The sequence below is a fragment of the Staurois parvus genome, unplaced genomic scaffold, assembly GCF_062004578.1.
Source record: "Staurois parvus isolate SC_StPar_1 unplaced genomic scaffold, SC_StPar_1.0 ptg000264l, whole genome shotgun sequence".
NCBI classification, from domain to species: domain Eukaryota; kingdom Metazoa; phylum Chordata; class Amphibia; order Anura; family Ranidae; genus Staurois; species Staurois parvus.
In genome coordinates this window covers 9,633,978-9,651,630 of record NW_028318060.1, presented here as the reverse complement: position 1 = coordinate 9,651,630, position 17,653 = coordinate 9,633,978, and the positions used below count along the sequence as shown (strand labels likewise).

Here is a 17,653-nt window from a genome sequence, read left to right as displayed (position 1 = left end):
ATCTCCAGGGAGAATATCCATATAATAGGAGTGACTCGGGCATACCCTACCTAGGTGTCATACTAACCTCAGGGACTGAGCAATTAGGCTAAAACGAATTATACAATACTTATAGACAAATGTACTAAGCAATCAATGAGTATAATTAGACAGGAACTAACATGGCCCAGGTGTCTTGCGTCATTTAAAATGGCATCTTTTTCTTCTCAAGTCCTCCAGTTGACTACGTGCCAACAATGCATGCCCTGCATGGCATATTGTTCTTATGTATATTATGCTATCTTCTCTTTCATATGAGTACCTTTGTATACTTCTATGCTTATACCAATAAAAATGTAAATGGAGAAAAAAAATACGTGGCCATTAGAGGTATTTGACATTTTTTTTCTGCCTCTAAATGCCCCTCTATGTTAGCCTATGTGTCTTTCACACATAAGCCTCTACAGGCCTTTGACAGAAGCACTTACAAGAAGGAATAAAATCACTTGCACATTCAGAGTAATCATGTCTATTCTAGCAATTGAAATGAATGAATGCTCAAGTGCTAAATAAAGAAATATTCTGTCCAATGGAATGAATGAACATCCAAACACCTGACACGCCTAAATGTGCCTAAACTCATTTGCAAAACACTGCTTTGGGCTGCTTTCACACTGATTATTTTTCTTCTGCTTTTGCGTTAAAAAAGCGGAAGAAAAATGTGTGACCATGTATTCCTATGGAGCTCCTTACACTGATCTGTTGTGGGTCAGGTGCATTTTTCAAAGTCCTGCTGGCTGCATTTTTGGTGCAGGCCTGGTGCCGTAAACAAACACACCGAAAACGCACTTCCCCATTAAAATCAATGAAAAACATGGCAAAAACGCATTGTAAATGTACCTGCAATGCGTCTTTGGTGAAATTTTTGAGTCACACGTCCTTTAAAAACGCACTGCAAATGCGGCAAAAATGCATATGCGCATACTAAACAATGTGAAAGTAGCCTTAGGTACATTTTTTAAACCTCTGCGCATAAGGCCTAAAAGTATTAGGGCCCTTTCACTGTGATCAGTTTTTGATCAGTTTTTCAGTTAAAAAAAGTTGAAGAAAAATGCAGAAAATTGCATCCCTTCAAATCCTAAGAACTCTTCACACCAGTCAGTTATGTTTCATTTGCACTTTTGGCTGCTTTCATGCTGCTCTGTTGTAAAAATGCATAATACATCCCTTTAAATCCTATGGACATTCACTAAACTAGATGTTTTTGAATTATGAATACACACTTAAAGCAGAACTCCACTCTCCCCCAACAAAAATTAAAAGTCAGCAGTTACAAATACTGTAGCTGCTGACTTTTACTATAAGGGTACTTTCCTGTCCAGGGATCCAGCGATGTTCTTTGATCGGCTTTGAGCGCAGGTGCTGGCATCTTCAGTAAGGGAAACCAGCAGTAAAGCCTTGTGGCTTCACAGCCGGCTTCATACTGTGCATGCGCAAAACACGCTGCGCTTTGTGAATGGTCCTGCAGTCTTCTGGGACCTGTGAAGTGTCCCAGAAGGCTACGGGGGAAGGAGGGGGGTGAACTTCCAGCTAAGATCTCCATGGCACATCTGACCAGAAGTGGGAGCGTGTACCTGTCAAAACCAGGTACCTGCTTCCCCCAAAAAGTGAAGTGAAGTGAAGTGAAGTGAAGTTCCAATTTTATACCTATTAATTTCACTAGTTAGTGCTACATAAGAGTGCATGCTGTGTTGGATGGTTCTGTCAACAAAAAAGAAAACATTTCTGCCAATCACAATCTCCTTTTACTGTTCCCTAGATTAGCCCTAAATGACTCACCTGAATTGAGAGGTTGGGATTGATATGTTTATTATAGCCACAATTTATTTATCTTTCAATATACTGCAAAAGTTTTATTTTCACTAAATAAATGTAATAATGACTTATACAATCATTGCAGAATACTACTACTAAAACAAGACATTCGAAAATGCTAATGATATATTTGCATAAATATATACAAATACATATTTACCTTTGTGCATCACTTTGGTCACATTGGAAAAAAGTCTGATATTATCTCGAATTCCAACAGTTAGAGTGAGGTCAGAATCCCCAAACCAGTGCACTGCAAGTGATGTATTAACACCAGTGATAATACTACTAGGCGCAAGAAGGTAATATGAAGGGCTGTAAAATAAAATGTGTACGTTTTATCATACAAAAGTATGTTACATTTCTTTCATTCCTATTGTGAAACAACAAAACAGTTATATTCCCATGAAATGCTGGCCTGTCTGAACCTTTTCACAAACTTTTAAACATATATGGGAATGTGATATGCCTAATGTAAATAACAGATTAACAGATGTTAACCCCTTGATGCCGACATCACACAAATATGCGGCCTCACAGAACTGGGCTTTTTTCCATGGGGCCGCATATTTGCATACCTGTCTTTGTGCTGGGAGTGTGTCGCACAGTGCACTCCCAGCACAAAGACCAGGGTGTCACTGAGAGACTTGGGTCCCGTTCTAACAATTGAGACCCGGGACTCCTGATTCCGGGTCATATTATAGCTGTGATAGCCTCTCCTTGCATAAAGAAAAAAAACAACTGTGTGTTAAAAAATAAATAAATAAATATTTAAATATAAAAAAAAAAATACCTAGATCAAGGTTTGATCTAGTTCAGTGCCAGGGTTAGTGTTTTGTTCAAAGTCAGGGTTAAAGGTCAGGATTTTTTTTTTAAATTGGTATCAGTGTCAGTTAGTGCCAGTGTGTTTTAGGTAAAAAAAAAAAAAAAAAAACAAAATGTGCACTATTGTTTCTGGGCTGTAGTACAGGTACAAACCACAAATAACATACACATATATGTTTGTACTTTGGTGGTAGGTTATGGTAGTAACAAGAAACACACGGCTAAATTAAAAATGATTTTTTTTTTTACTATTTTGGACCAGTTTTCCTTTGATAATAAAAAAAATCAGGAGATATCCATTACCATTTACCAAATGAAAGCCCAATTTTTCCCGAGAAAAAAAACAAGGTATAATTCACCTGGATGTACAAAGTAGTTGTGATGATATGTACGATTTTACTAACACATGTCAAAGTTGCAAAATTGTGCTTAGGCGTTAAGATTTGTTTTACCCTTAGGCATGAAGGGGTTAATATATGGAAAGCTTTGCAGTGTACAATATTTGAATACATACAGTATCTGCATGGGAGAGTTGTGTTTGCTTATGACGTATTCAAGCAGCAATTTCTTCCTAGCAGTACTGCACAGTGTGCTCCACTGCCTCTCTCTTTATGTGGAAATGTACATTTTACAAACTATAAAAAAGATTCTTTATAAAATTGCAATCTAATCTCAATCTCTAATTTACTCATGACCATAGAGAGGGCATTTGAACATTTATACGTAAATACCATGAATAGAACATGAAAAAGCAGGTAAAATATTGCTTTTTTTAAAAAAACTTTTTAGTGCTATCAGATATAGAAAATATTAGTTAAAACTCATACTCTCTAAAAATATACTTAACTTCAAATATGTATCTAAGAACCCACATTTTTACTGCTCTCAATAAAATAATATTACATGCTTTACATAAATTTGGATTATTTTTGCAATGAATATGCATATTTCTCCTACTATTTACTCAAATTTTAATGAAGGGTCGATAGAGAATAGAAAAAAGTTTAACCACTTAAGGACCATCCACTAAAAATCTACTGTGGATGGGCGCCCTGTGCAGGCAAAGTGACGTACTGGCAGTGACAGTTAGTCAGTTCCCCTCAGTGTCAGTCAGTGTCAGATTGCCAGCAGCACTATCACAGTCCCATTGTAAGCTGCTGATCATCGCCATTATGAAAAAATAAATTAGAATTCCAATTACCAGTTCAAGTAGCTCAGTGCTAAATAGGAAAAAATGGCCTCGTCACAAAGGGGGTCTTCCAGAGCTGAAGTTGTTAATTTGCATACATCTTTCCTACAGTGCCTGGGCTTAACTACAGGAGTTGCAGAGGGTGCAACTTTCCCTAAAAGCATGTGTTTCAACATAGCCAAGCATATGGTGGTAATAAACAGCCCAATCCAACTCTTAAATTAATGACATAATGGATGATATTTACTAAAACTGGAGAGTGCAAAATCTGGTGCAACTCAGCATAGAAACCAATAAGCATCCAACTTTCATTGCTTAACTGAACAAGCTGAAGTTAGAAGCTGATTGGCGACCATGCACAACTGCACCAGAAAAAGAGTAGGAGACACTTGCTGAACTTGTGGAAAACACAAACAAGTTGCTAATAAAGTTTGAATTTGAGCAGCCATTATTATCCAGCTTTTAATTTCCATTAGTACATATTTGGACTGATTTTTGGACACACTGATCCATAAATATTCTCATTTACTTTTAAGAATTTTCCAAAAATAAGAAATTAAAGTGTACTAAACTAAAAACAATTTTTTTTTTCATTTTGGCAAAAGTATAGAAGGGTTATAAGCCCCATCATCTTTTTTTTCCATCTATGTCCCATTGGGGAGATTTTCTTTCTCTTCCTATCCCATAACCAAAACAGGAAGTGAGAGGAAATGCCTCCAGAGTAAGGGAATCCCAGTGTGTGATCAGGGTCACCAGAACTAGTGTCCCCATTGCAATATTTACTTTCTACACTCAGCCACTTCAGAAAATATCATCTCATCCACTAGTGGGATACACAGTCAAAATACTCTCTGCTTAGCAAGAGGATATCCTCCAGGAACGCTATCCTTCCCATCTGATACCAGTGGTAGGCCACCCCAATTTTGCTCCTGACCTGACAGGTTAGCCCTTCCAACCCTTTACTGAAACAAACCAATCTCACCTTGAGATTTTTCTCAACCCAAAAGGTTACAAACCTCTAGTACAGATCCAGAGTATGACCGAACCCCTCCCTTTCCCCACTGCCTCTTTTCGGGTGTGCATTACAACTGGGGTATTTTTGTATTGAGCCTAGGGAAACTCCCTTCCCCTTTGCCACACTTAGTGAGCTTTGAAAATCTTTGCATCTCCACTTTGCCAATTAGACATTGCCTTTCCTCTTCCTACAAATTGCATAACTTTTCACCAGATCATCAAGATCCACCTTTCATCACCAAGTGGGAGATGAACCTGGACGTTAGCTTTTCAGATCAACAGAAAGACTGCATTTTACGTTTTACCCATGAGACATCCATCTCCAATTCTGTTCAGGAATCGGGCTTTAAATCCTGATACGATGGTACAAAGCCCCCTCATCTCGCCACAAGATTTTCCATAAATCTCACCAACATGTTGGGGATGCCTCATTCAGAGGGGCACTCATCTCCACATGTTCTGGACCTGCCTGGCTCTACAACCATTCTGGACATACATTCCTACATTAATGTAAAAACTTACTAATGTGCAATTGGGCGATGACACAGCGGCATATCTGCTACACCAGGCTCCTTTGTCATCCAAACACTAAACATGCACCCTCACTATTTATTTGCTTAATGCAGCCAAGGCCTGCATCCCACTGTACTGGCAGCAGAGGATTCCAACCCCCATGAAGGTCTGGCTATGCAAACTCACAGAAATTTGTACTACAGAAAATATTCTTGCATATACCAATCACAAAGAAGAACAATTTTACAAAACTTTGTTTTCCTGGCTTCCCTGCACACTACAATGTTGACCTCACTAGTTCAGTAACACCTCTAGATTATAAATCCTATTGGGTTAGCTAGGGTTACTTTAGGTTCTCAGAAATCCCTAATCCGTGTGAAGCTGGGATTTCAGGGGGCCCCATGCCCTTGACCTCGGTTTACGACAGTATGACCACTGAGTCCTGACGTAAGCAACTAGGTGAGACAGCCTTACCCTGTCTTTCTGGATTTCACCAGGAAGATTATTCCAGTTGATCATAGTGGATGCCAGGGAATTTCCCCCCGCATATTTGTCTGCTCTTGCTTCAGTTATTTGTTGGGGTACCACTCACTGCCCCTGTACATTTCTAAATGATTATTTGCTTTTCTATGTTTGTGTTTTATACGCTGGCTACATTGGCCTGTTGTCAATTATTCTACCCTACCTATTGCTTTGGGTTTTTTTTGTAGTATGAAACTTTAACTAAATAATTTATTTTTAAAAATCCCCTCTATTAGTGTTCTGATGTCAACCCAACATTGGTGATTTTCTTTTAATTTCACTTTTGGTGATAACAGTAAACAGGACAAATAGAGAGAGTTAATCTTCCTAACGGGGGCAGAAACAGCAATAAAAACTGACAGGTGTTCTCATCCCTCTCCATTGTATGCAAAAATGGAAAAAAGGTTTTGCCTTTAGTTACACTTTAAGATAGTGCCTGTATGGGATTAATGCATACACATTGTTCATCCAGTGAATTGCTAAATAAATGTCCTGAAAAGATGGGAGTGGTCTGACTCATATATAATGCACAAAAGTTGACTCTTGAAGGATAATTTTTCCACTAAAGAATAAGTTTCACCTAACCACACCCTGTAAGTACCCACACCCTGTCTTACATCAGCCTATTCAGTGGGCGATGTACTGAACTAATGAGGTTTATTATATCTATATCCCCTAAATTCTGTGTGTTTATGGGACTTGTGTTATTTTTAGGTACCAGGGAAAAAATATCAAGAAACATGGACCATAGGTATCTGTGAGACATACATCTCAGTTAAATATACATTTCATGTATTGGGTTGGTATAGGTTGAATCTGTACTACACTGAAGAAAAACTACATGAAACATTAACAGCCTTTTTTCAATAAAGATTGCTGACCCAGAAGTCTTTTTGCATACGGGCAGCATTTATTATGATTCAGCTTCTACATCTAAAATAAAGGTAACATTTTGGTAGCTGCTTACAATCACAAGTAAGGTATGGTTTTATGTTCACAAAAGAGTTGCATTTCCACCACTAGAGCCTGCAGGAACACAACCTTCACTGCCAAAAGAAACACCGCTGTGCTAGGATTGCACAGAACATTGGTAAAGGAAGAATATTATTTTGCATCTCGGTGTGTGGTGTTACTGTCGCTGGTTCAATTGTTTGCTTTGGTAGAGATGAACCACGCCAGCATCTGACATGTGTTGGTGGAGTGTGTGTCCTTCTCGGTCTGTCTGAGGAAGTGGTCATGCACTAATGTGCTCTGCAGACTTCTCATATGTAGTGTTCCCCAGGGGTGTATTTACCACAAGGCAAACAAGGCATTTGCCTATGGTGGCATTTTTCAGGGGGGCAGCACCTCCCCCTGGAAGAAGGGACATATGCAGCATGGGGACCAGGTGGGATCCAAGAGAGGCCGCAGGCTGCTTGACGTAAGCAGAGCCCGACATTCATTCCAGGGGATGTCTGGAGCTGTGAAGGTGTCTTTCTCTCTCTTGCTTGGGGTGGGATGGGATGGCTGGTGTATGGAATGTGGTGTTAGTTGAAGGCTCTCTCGGGTGGGCGGGTGGAGAGGGGTGGGGGTGTTGGTTGGTGTCAGGCTCTCTGCAGGGGGCAGGGGCAGCCGATTTTTCTGTTGCCTAGGGCAGCACAAAACCTAAATACTCCACTGGTGTTCCCTAGTTTTGCTGACCATTGGATGATTGTGCACTATGTGACTATACTTTAAATGAAAATGATACTTTTTGCATTGCAATATATTTTTGAACTGAGTCAGCCTTAGAAATCAGTATGTTGGTTTCCCTTGTTCTGACCCAAGAAATGAGAAGATGCATGAAACTCCAGAACGTTACTCATCATACTGTGATTTGTCTATACTAAGCTGGTTGTACAGTGAAACACTTTTCTATATAGACTTTTTTTCTAGCAATGTGTATTTTATATGCATCCAAGTCTGCAAGCATGGGTTTTATAATATAAAGAGAGGTTTATTTCCCTATTTTTTAATATGTCATTGCCTCTTTTAAAAAAATTTGTTTGATATTTTTATACATTTATGGTATATTGTTTGTTTTTCCTTTGTTATATTTACTTGGTGGGATGATAAGCTGGACAACCTTGTGGTTTCTGTATATTAGGAATGTGGAGTCTGATCTCACCTGGAGTGGAATAGGAAATATTTGACAGGGAAAATGTATGGTTAATGTTTCTCTGAAGGTCTCATTTATTCATGCCATGGTATAGCTAGTGGTATATAGTCATATTCAACTGGACTTGTTTTTTAAGTTTGGACCCTTATCCAAGAAATGCTTATACGAGGAAAATGGTTGTAAAGGCTCAAGGTGTTTATAGAATGCAAAAAGGTAAAAAACCTTCTGTTTGCAGTAGCCCCCCAGCCCCTCCTAATACTTATCTGAGCCCCCTCTCGATGCAGCAATGTGCACAAGAGCCTTGACTGTCCTGTGTCTCTCCCTCCACATTGGCTGAGACAGCTGTGGGAACCATTGCCTCCTGCTATGTCAATCACAGCCAGTGAGCCATTGAGTAGAGAGCAGGGGCGGGGCCAAGCCATGTCTGTGTGTGAATGGACACATTGAGGAGTGACTCAGGAGCGAGCCTGCTCGGGTGCCCCCATAGCAAGCTGCTTGCTGTTGGGGAACATGGCAGGAGGGAGGAGCCAGAAGCACCAGCGGGGGACCCAAGAAGAGGAGGAAGAGGGCTCTGTACAAAACCACTGAACAGAGAAGGCAAGTATGATGTTTTTTATTTATTTATTTATCTGTTTGTTTTAAGCACTTCCCGTCCGGCCGTTGTATATAAACGGCCGGACGGTGGCAGTGCAGTGTCGGGTGGCCGTTTATAAGTGGCCTCCCCACACCCTGCTTGTGCGCGCTCCCTGAGAGTGCGCAGCACCGCAATCAGTTGCCCGCTGTGTCCTCCGTGGAACACCAATTGTCTGACAGGACCTCTGTGCGAGGTCCCGATCATGTGATCACTGATTGGCCAATCAGTGATCACATGCAGAGTAGTAAGCAAGATGTCACTTCTGACATCATTGCTTACTACGTGTGAAATCTGTGAATGATCACAGAGGTCACATGGTACAAGGCTATTCACAACAGCCTTGTACCATGTGACAAGCTGGGATCAATCACAGCTCACACAGTAGTTCTCAATGGCTGCAAGAATGCAGCTAGAGAGAAGGAGAAATGATTGCTTTTATAGCCTTTATGGGTGTAAAAGCAATCAGTTTAAAAAAAAAAATATCTTCATCAGCCCCCACAAGTAGCACAGTGTCACCATGGTGATACTGTACTGCTAGGGTGACAGTATGTAAAAAAATAAAAATAAATAAATAAATAAATAATAATATAAAAAAATAAAAAAAATGTTAAAAAAAATGTTTAAAAATTATAATTTTTGGTTATAAACTAATTTGGGTTATTTTTTATTTTTACTAAAAATATAAGGGAATAAATTTTGGCCAAGATTTATGATGAAATACTATTTATTTGCAAAATGTTATAAGAAACACACTTTTTTTCAAACTTTTTGGACTTTTTCATTTACATAGCAAAAAAAATTAAAATCCCAGTGGTGAATAAATACCACCAAAATAAAGCTTTATCTGTCTAAAAAAAATGCTAAAAAATTCATATGGGTACAGTGTTGCATGACCGCGCAATTGTCATTCAGTGTGATAGCACTGAAAGTTGAAAATTGGCCTGGACAGGAAGGGGGTAAAACTGGCCGGACTGGAAGTGGTTAAAGAAAAATTGAAAAACTGAATTCTTGCAGTTTTGTTCACTAGTATTTATTAAAGAAGCATATGAAACTTTTTAGAATGCGAACAAAAGTACAACCGCTACCACTGTCTGAACATTAATATAGACTTTTCCCCAAAAGTAGCTGCTTCAGAATCCCAGCAATTATTATAGCAGTTATTATATTAGGTATAGAATAAAGTGAGTATAAACAACCCATTCGGTTTAAAGTAGAAATGAAAGGCAAAACATTTGTGTATAGATTAAAAAAAACTATAAACACTTTTTTTCCTTTTTTTATAAGTGATCACATTCTCTCTGTTCTCAGCTGCATAAGAGTTTGGGGAGGAGAAACAGCAACACACTGACACTTGCCAGTGAAAGTCTGTGTAGGGGTGTTTGTCAGTACAAGTCTGATCATTGGAGGAGAGCAGGATGAGTTCCTAGCTCAACTAGAGAACTGACAATGCTGTGTTCTCCTGCTTGGTGTAGTCGGTTTTTAATAGGAAAACAGAGGGATTGTCAGGAACACCAGAGATTTCACACAAAGGAAGCAATACAAAGAGAACAGGATATTTTTCATACAAGTACATGGTACAGAGACACATATCAGGAATATGAAATGTTGGGTTTACATAATATTTAATGGTACTTTTTTTAATTTCCTAATTATTCTCTTTTGTCTATTCTGATTGATATAAAAAAAAATATCTTTAGTGCTGGGTTGTTCTTCTCTTTAAGCTCACATATTTCTTATATAATTATTGCTAATAGTGTTATGCTACCTTTACTGTGTTGCCCAATATAATAAGGCTGAATACAGAAAAGACTATGCTGTAAAACCCTATTTCTAAAAGATCAAGTCTGTAACCAGTTGGACCATAGATTGCTCAGAAGAGGTACAGAAACAGTAATTGTACTGGAAGGCCAACAGCTAACAGATAGGCCTATACAATCTTTCAGATAACTGAATTTATGTCAATATATTAATTTAATTTAAAGGAAAACCCCAGCTTTGATAACATAATACAAAACAGATAAAGAAATGTGAAATGGCATAAAGCATTGGTGACTTTACCAAAGGGCCTAACAAGGTGGTCAGCAACCCATCGATAGCGATCCACCTGTTGATGGTGGGCAGGTGACAGGTAGATCACAAACACATCCCCATGTTGCCAACCCTGTGTGTTCCCCCACTTTTGAGTGGTGCAGGCGCTTGCTCAGCCAATCCTAAGCTGAAGAGACAGCCCCCGCCCTGCAGCCACACATATGCAAGAGGTGGGCAAAGCCTCCAAAATAGCTTGGGCAGATTCAGGCGCTTGCCCAAGCACCTGAAGCTCTTCCACAATGTCCGGCCCCTACGATCCATCCAAGTCACTTGCAGATGATATCATGTGAGAGGAGGGCCATATGGGATCATCGGCAGAACATGCAGCTCCGCCATGGTAGCTTTCCTGTGCTACTCTGCATAAGGAAAGAACTTCTGTGCCTTCCTGGCTCCCTGCACCATGCCCTCCTGACCCCCAGGTACAGTACACTCTTGACCCCCCTATACATCAGATACGTCACTTCCGGTCATGCGCATTGGCGTTATACACGCTGACCTACAAGGAAGCGGCCATTTTCACATGCCACGAGTCATGCAAAGCTGTACAGGCGCCATGGAGAGAATGGAACCCGCAAGATTTCGGCTGATGTAAGCGGTTGTTCCCTGGATCAACACGGCAGTACATGTGAAGGACATTTCCATTATTTACTACCCATGGCACAGGTGGTGAGTGGACTGTTACAAGAATAACGAAGAAGGCTTCTTGTTACCTTTTATATACATCAGAGTGGGAGTACCCAGATTGACTGTCCTTATATTATTTGTCTTATTTCAGGATGGGGACATTATGATGCATTACCTAGATGCAAGGCATACAGCATATATTGCAACAAACGGAAGACCCATTGGGCCTCATTCCATCATGTATATTAAAGTGGTTTATAGTCCACATGCTGTGGTGAAGAAACCATATAAAGCAGGGCTCTGCTATCTACATTTATTATTCCATCAAGACATCAACAGGGACTCTTTCATCTATAAGAATTTTTGCAACTATTTACATCTGCCAAGGGTAGATGGGCCCCAACCACGTGTACCTCTATTGGGTTGTACTACATGAATCTATATTCATATTATTGGGGTATATCCCCCCTCCTTATGCAATTTTTTACCGATTATTGCCTTGAATAGGCCAAGGGTTATGTTTCTCTCTACATGGTAACTGTATTAGCTATTAAGCATAGCATGTGATAATTACATTACATATACCTATGGTACAATTTTTTGAAAAACCTACTACAGGGAGTGTAACCAATGTGCGGTGCTGCAAATGCTCTAGACAAAGTTTGTCACTGCCTCTGCAGCACATATATATCCAGACCGGTCTTGGTGTGATTTTAAATGGTTTTAGGTCTGTGTGTATTGTCTCATACTGAGGTGATGGTAAACCAGGATGATTACCCTATTGTCAATCATTAATGTTTAATAAAGCATAATTTTTGGGAAATTTTTCTGAGTATCGCATTCTGTCCATAATGTAGCCGCTTTCTTGTGAATCTCTTTTCACAAATCTCTTTGTTGGTCTGCATCATTTTTTTGGCTACTGGATGGAAGCCATATATTGGGTGATACAGTAATTTATATTTGAACCTCTAAACCTATTCTTTACCACAGTACACTCTTGACCCCCCTATACTCTTCCCTCCTGATCCCCCAGTATCATGCCCTCCTGACCCCCATGCAGCATACCCTTCTGAGCCCCCTGTATTCTGCCCTCCTGATCCCCCAGTACCGTACCCTGCTGACTCCCAGTACTATTTTCTCCTGACCCCCTTCACCGTATCCTCCTGACCCCTCCCCCCCGGCACAATACCCTCCTGATCCCTCAGTACTGTACCCTCCTGGCCTCCCTGCACCATGCCCTCCTGCACCTGAGTAACCTTAACCTCCTTGTATCTGGCCCTCCTGACCCACTGTCCTTTGCCCTGTTAACCTCTGACCTGCTCACCCCTGTCTTCTGCCCTAATTATCCCTACACAGTGCTCTTCATACTGCTGACCTCTGTACACTTCTCTTCATCCTATTGACCTTAGTACATTGCCCTACATCCTACTAACCTCTGTACTCTGCCCTGCCCACTACTGACCTCTGTACACTACCCTACATCCTTCTGATCTTAGTAGACTGCCCTACATCCTACTGACTTCTGTGCACAGCTCCACATACTACTTAGACTGGCCAGAAATCAGAGCAGATAGCCAAGCCTGCAACTAATCGGAAAAAACAGCTTGCAGTACCAGATGTTCTGTTTTCATGATGAATTTCAGCATCAGCCTTGTGGGGGTAACCACTTACATCCCAGACATTAAAAAAAGTGTGAATGAAAGTGAATGCCAAGTTTCTCGCTTAAGCTAACTTTTAAGGTAGACTAAGTTCATATTTGTACAGTGACATTAGTTGTATAAGATTTTTCTAAGTTTTCTTCATGCCGTCTTTACTTTTTATTGGGGGCTTGCTAGTCATTTGTTTTTTTTTAAAAAAAGGGCACCGCACCCTGGTGATCTTTGATCCATTCCATGTTGTCCAGGTATATCTCCACTTCTCAAAAGTTGCCTACCCCTGGCCTAACATAATATTCTACATTCTACAGAATGCTATAAGAAATGGTAAACATGCAGCTGGTTGGTCAGAGCCTACAGTAATTGTAGGTTCTAGCATAAATTAGTGTAGTTTCATGACTGCCATATGGAAAAGAAACTTGTGTTCATTTCATAAAAGCCAAGATGGTGTTCACTTTGTTTTACACACTCTTTGTCCTAAATACATGATAGTAGTGTTCTTTTGCGTGTGCTATCTCACAGAAATATGAGCGTTTTCCAAAACAAATGTTGCAACCTCTCTGTAATCTTCTACCTTGCTATAAAAGGGCAGTAGAATAGGCAAATACCCGGGGTGGGTCATATATACGAAAAGTCTGGAGATTTGTAATATTCCTACAAAAAGGACAACCATACATTCCACATACAACCACAATAGATGATGGATTATCTCTAATACTTAACAAAGATTGATACCAGGACAAGATAGCAAAAAAGAGACAAACTGGAAAGTATAGAATCTATAGATGGACATTTTATTGCACCTTTCCAACTCAATGTCAAGACGCTCTAAATAAAATTGTCAGAATTTTTTTTTTTTTGCTGTTGGATTTAGACAGCGATGTTAAAGAACGATACAATATGGTTTGTATTGCCAGGTGCTAAAATGGTATCACTGTTATACATGATCGTATTACTACACAAAAGCACTTGAATTATTCATATGGCATGACAACTTATTGATGTGTAAAAATAATAACAGGATGTTTCTCACTTACCTTGCACTGCAGACAAGTAGACAAAGTGAAAGGAGGACAGCATATCTCAAAGGCCATGGTGTGTACATTCTGATGATACCTCTCTAATGATAGGAAGTGTGTAGGCTTCAAACGCTACAATGGACTGAAGTATTTCCCTCAGCTACTGCATTTTAAATGTGTCCTAGTGTCACACCCTTCCCTACACAACCTGACACTGTTACACATGTGGTAGACAAGGTATTGCAAAGACATAGGGAAAATCCCTGGTTTCATCTTGTCCTATTGCTTAATCTACATTCATAGCAAAATGACTCATTGAGGAATGCAGAATAGTTTGATTACTTTATTGTCATATTTATCTCACATTTAGTTACTTAAACACAGAGTGTAATTTAATTTGCACATATATACCAAGCGAGATTGAAGGAACGGCTAAGCTTGAGCATCACAAAGATGGCAATTACTGGCAATGTATTTTGACAGGTTAATTGCTAAATACAAAGTTGAATTACGCAGATGTACATATATGCATACTGATTAAGTTAATCTCTTAAGCAAGTTTTTTTTATTTAAATCAGCACTAAACCCACAAGCATAACATTTATTATATTGCAACTTACAAATTCTTAGATTTGATGGCTGTATTAGTTTCCTTATTTCTTTATATCTTTCTTCTATTTTCATCTGATGTTTTCAAAAGCTCAAGCTTTCTAGCTGAATGTATCAGTTTGCATGGATGAGACAAACCACTTAACACTGGCAGGGGTGATTAAAATGATCAGCTTTTATTAATTCATGCAAAAACTGTATCCCATAATTTAAAAAAACTGTTTGTTGTAACTTATTTTAAACTGTGAGCTGGAGTTTGGCTTCCATTTGTTAATGTATCTAAGTCTGCTAATACTTTTAACACTAGCCTCCCCCAGAGTGACAATGCTACTGTCTGCTGTGTGTCCTGTGCTCATTCCTTCAAAGCGGTGTCTCACTAATACAAGTGGTGTGTTACTGGCCAAATCACCTGATGAAAACAGAGGGAAAAAGCCAAAGAAAAGATAACAGATGCAGCCATTACAGCAAATGATTGGTAATTTGCAATATATTATATATTTGGTTTTGGGTTTAATGCCACTTTACCACTTGCCCTCCAGAAGATTTTCATGACCAGGCCATTTTTTGCATTACAGTGCTAAGCTATTTTAACTGACAATTGCGCAGTCATACATCACTGTACACAAATTAAATTTATATACTTTTTTCACACAAATAGAGCTCTCTATTTGTGGTATTTGATCACTACTGGGTTTTTTATTTTTTGCGCTATATACAAAAAAAGACCAAGAATTTTGAAAGAAATATATCTTTTTTTTTTTAATCTTTAAAAAAAAAAATTAATAAATATATATATATATATCTTTTACATTTTGCTATAAAACATATCCCGTAAAAAATAGAATTAATAACATTTCTTCATACTTTTAGAGCAAAATGTTTTCTGCTACATGTATTTGGGAAAAAACATCCCAATAATTTTATAATAATTGGTTTGCGAAAAAATTATAGCGTCTACAAATGACATGGGAATGCAGGCCGTACTAATTCCCTCCCCGAACAACAGTATGTAACTTAAATAAAGAAAGACACATATGCTATATATTGGCATAAAATTGTCCGTGGCACTTTTATTGGTAGAAATGTAAAATTAAATACATAATAATAAATAAATCACATAATCTATTCAAATGTAATAAAATAAACTTAAATAATCAAGAATAGCTCAGTCATTTAGGACTCAAGCATCAATTAAATATCATAAAACAACAAGTCCCCCTTTATCAAAGGGTGACAAACCACATAAAGTGCCAGCGACTGAGGGAAAGGGAGGGTGGGGAGCTCGTTGATCGACACCGACCAACTGGCAAATTGCCTCAGGAGATCACTCTTTATATAATAAGCCCTAGGGTTCCAGAACTTTCCAAAAGGTCACATGGAGCGCTGCTTTCCTGCCCAAACTACCTATAAATTTCTTAAAGGGCCATACACTTCTTACAGTGTCATCTGAGGTAAATTGAAATGACCGCTTAAAATGCTTAAATATCAAGAGGGAGTGACGGCCGCATGCCCATGAAAGTGGACATTGATTGTTTGCCCACTTATAACAGTGTATGTTCTGGAACTTTATTTTTTTTTTTGTGTAATGGCAGTGATCAACGGCTTATAGAAGGAATGTGATAGTATGGCAGGCATTCTGACACTGGCTAACTGACACTGACATGACCAGTGACACTAATACAGTGATCAGTGCTAATAAAATGCACTGACACTGTACTAATGACACTGGGCAAGTAGGGGTTAACATCTGAGGCAATCAAAGGGTTAACTGTGTGCCTAATTATATGTAATGTGTGTACTGTTTTACTAGGGGATGTGACAGTTTTTGTCTCCCTGCTTTGCAGAGAGACAAAAACTGGCACATCCCTGCTGTCAGTAGAGAGATCTGTGTTGTTTATGAGAGGATCAGTGGGTCCCGACTTTGAATCATTAACCGGGACCTGCTGACTGGCATGTAAGGGAGCCAATGACAGCGCAAGTAGGCAGGCACTTGAGCACTTGCGCATCCCCTACCCAGAAAAGCAAAATCATATATACAGCATATACGTGATTTTGCACAAACGGCTCACACTGTAGAAGTAAAACTATAGTGTGCAGTCGGAAAGTGGTTGAACACCCCTACCATGCATCATAAGACATCAAATGGCAACCCTAATGATTGACTGAGCTTTCCATGCCACCTTTCTGCTGTCTGCTCTAATTAGTGGCAAATTAACCACTTGAGTATCAGCTTTTAATACCCCTTCATTACCAGGCTATTTTTAGGTTTCCAGCACTGTGATAACTTGACTGACAATTAGTCTGTCATGCAACACTGTACTCAACTGAATTTTATATAATTTTGTTTAGACAGATAGTGCTTTCTTTTGATATTTAATAATCCCTGCATTTGCTTACTTTTTACTGCACAAATTGAAAATACATGTTGTGCTTACTTTCTTTTAAAATAAAAATGCCAGAATAGTATGAATACCGCTAAAATGACCCTTTTTTTGGAAAGTATACATCCCAAGGTGATCTAATTTTTTGCCACAATTTTTGGAAATGAATAAACATGCTGGTACTCAGCAAATTAAACATGGAGATTAAGAATGCTTCACTAGATACATTACTTTACAGGTCATACAGAGAGGAAGGAAGAAGTGAATGGAGTTAATGTAGTGGTCAAATACAGTGGCAGGATGGAGGTGAAGGGGTTAATTTATAAGATGGGCAGGATAAGGGGTGAGGGGTTAATTTAAGGGTCACTAGGGACTGTATTGTATATAAATATGTGTGTGAGAGGAGGGGACAGGAAAGGGTTAAAAAAAACTCTGTGTGTCACTGCAATAGAATTCTGTGCCTCTTCATCAGTACTGATCTCTCTACTTTATGAGGTTCTGAGGAACCAGCACTGTAAATAGTACCAGGTGATCGCTGTCATTACCAATCCCAGCAATCATATGGTACCCAGCCCCTCGGATTAGATGG

General features: G+C 39.2%; 1 protein-coding gene across 1 annotated transcript in view; it reads right to left on the bottom strand.

Moving 5' to 3' along the window:
* Positions 1–14,208, bottom strand: part of LOC149459303 (CD109 antigen-like) — a 79,032-nt gene extending 64,824 nt beyond the window's left edge. The window contains exons 1-2 of the mRNA XM_089681384.1: positions 14,093–14,208; positions 2,015–2,169 (exon numbers count right to left, since the gene is read on the bottom strand). Coding sequence (XP_089537510.1) covers positions 2,015–2,169; positions 14,093–14,160 — 223 coding nt within the window. The 5' untranslated portion in view covers positions 14,161–14,208. The remainder of the gene's footprint in view (positions 1–2,014; positions 2,170–14,092) is intronic.
* Between the last annotated feature and the right edge of the window lie 3,445 nt (positions 14,209–17,653).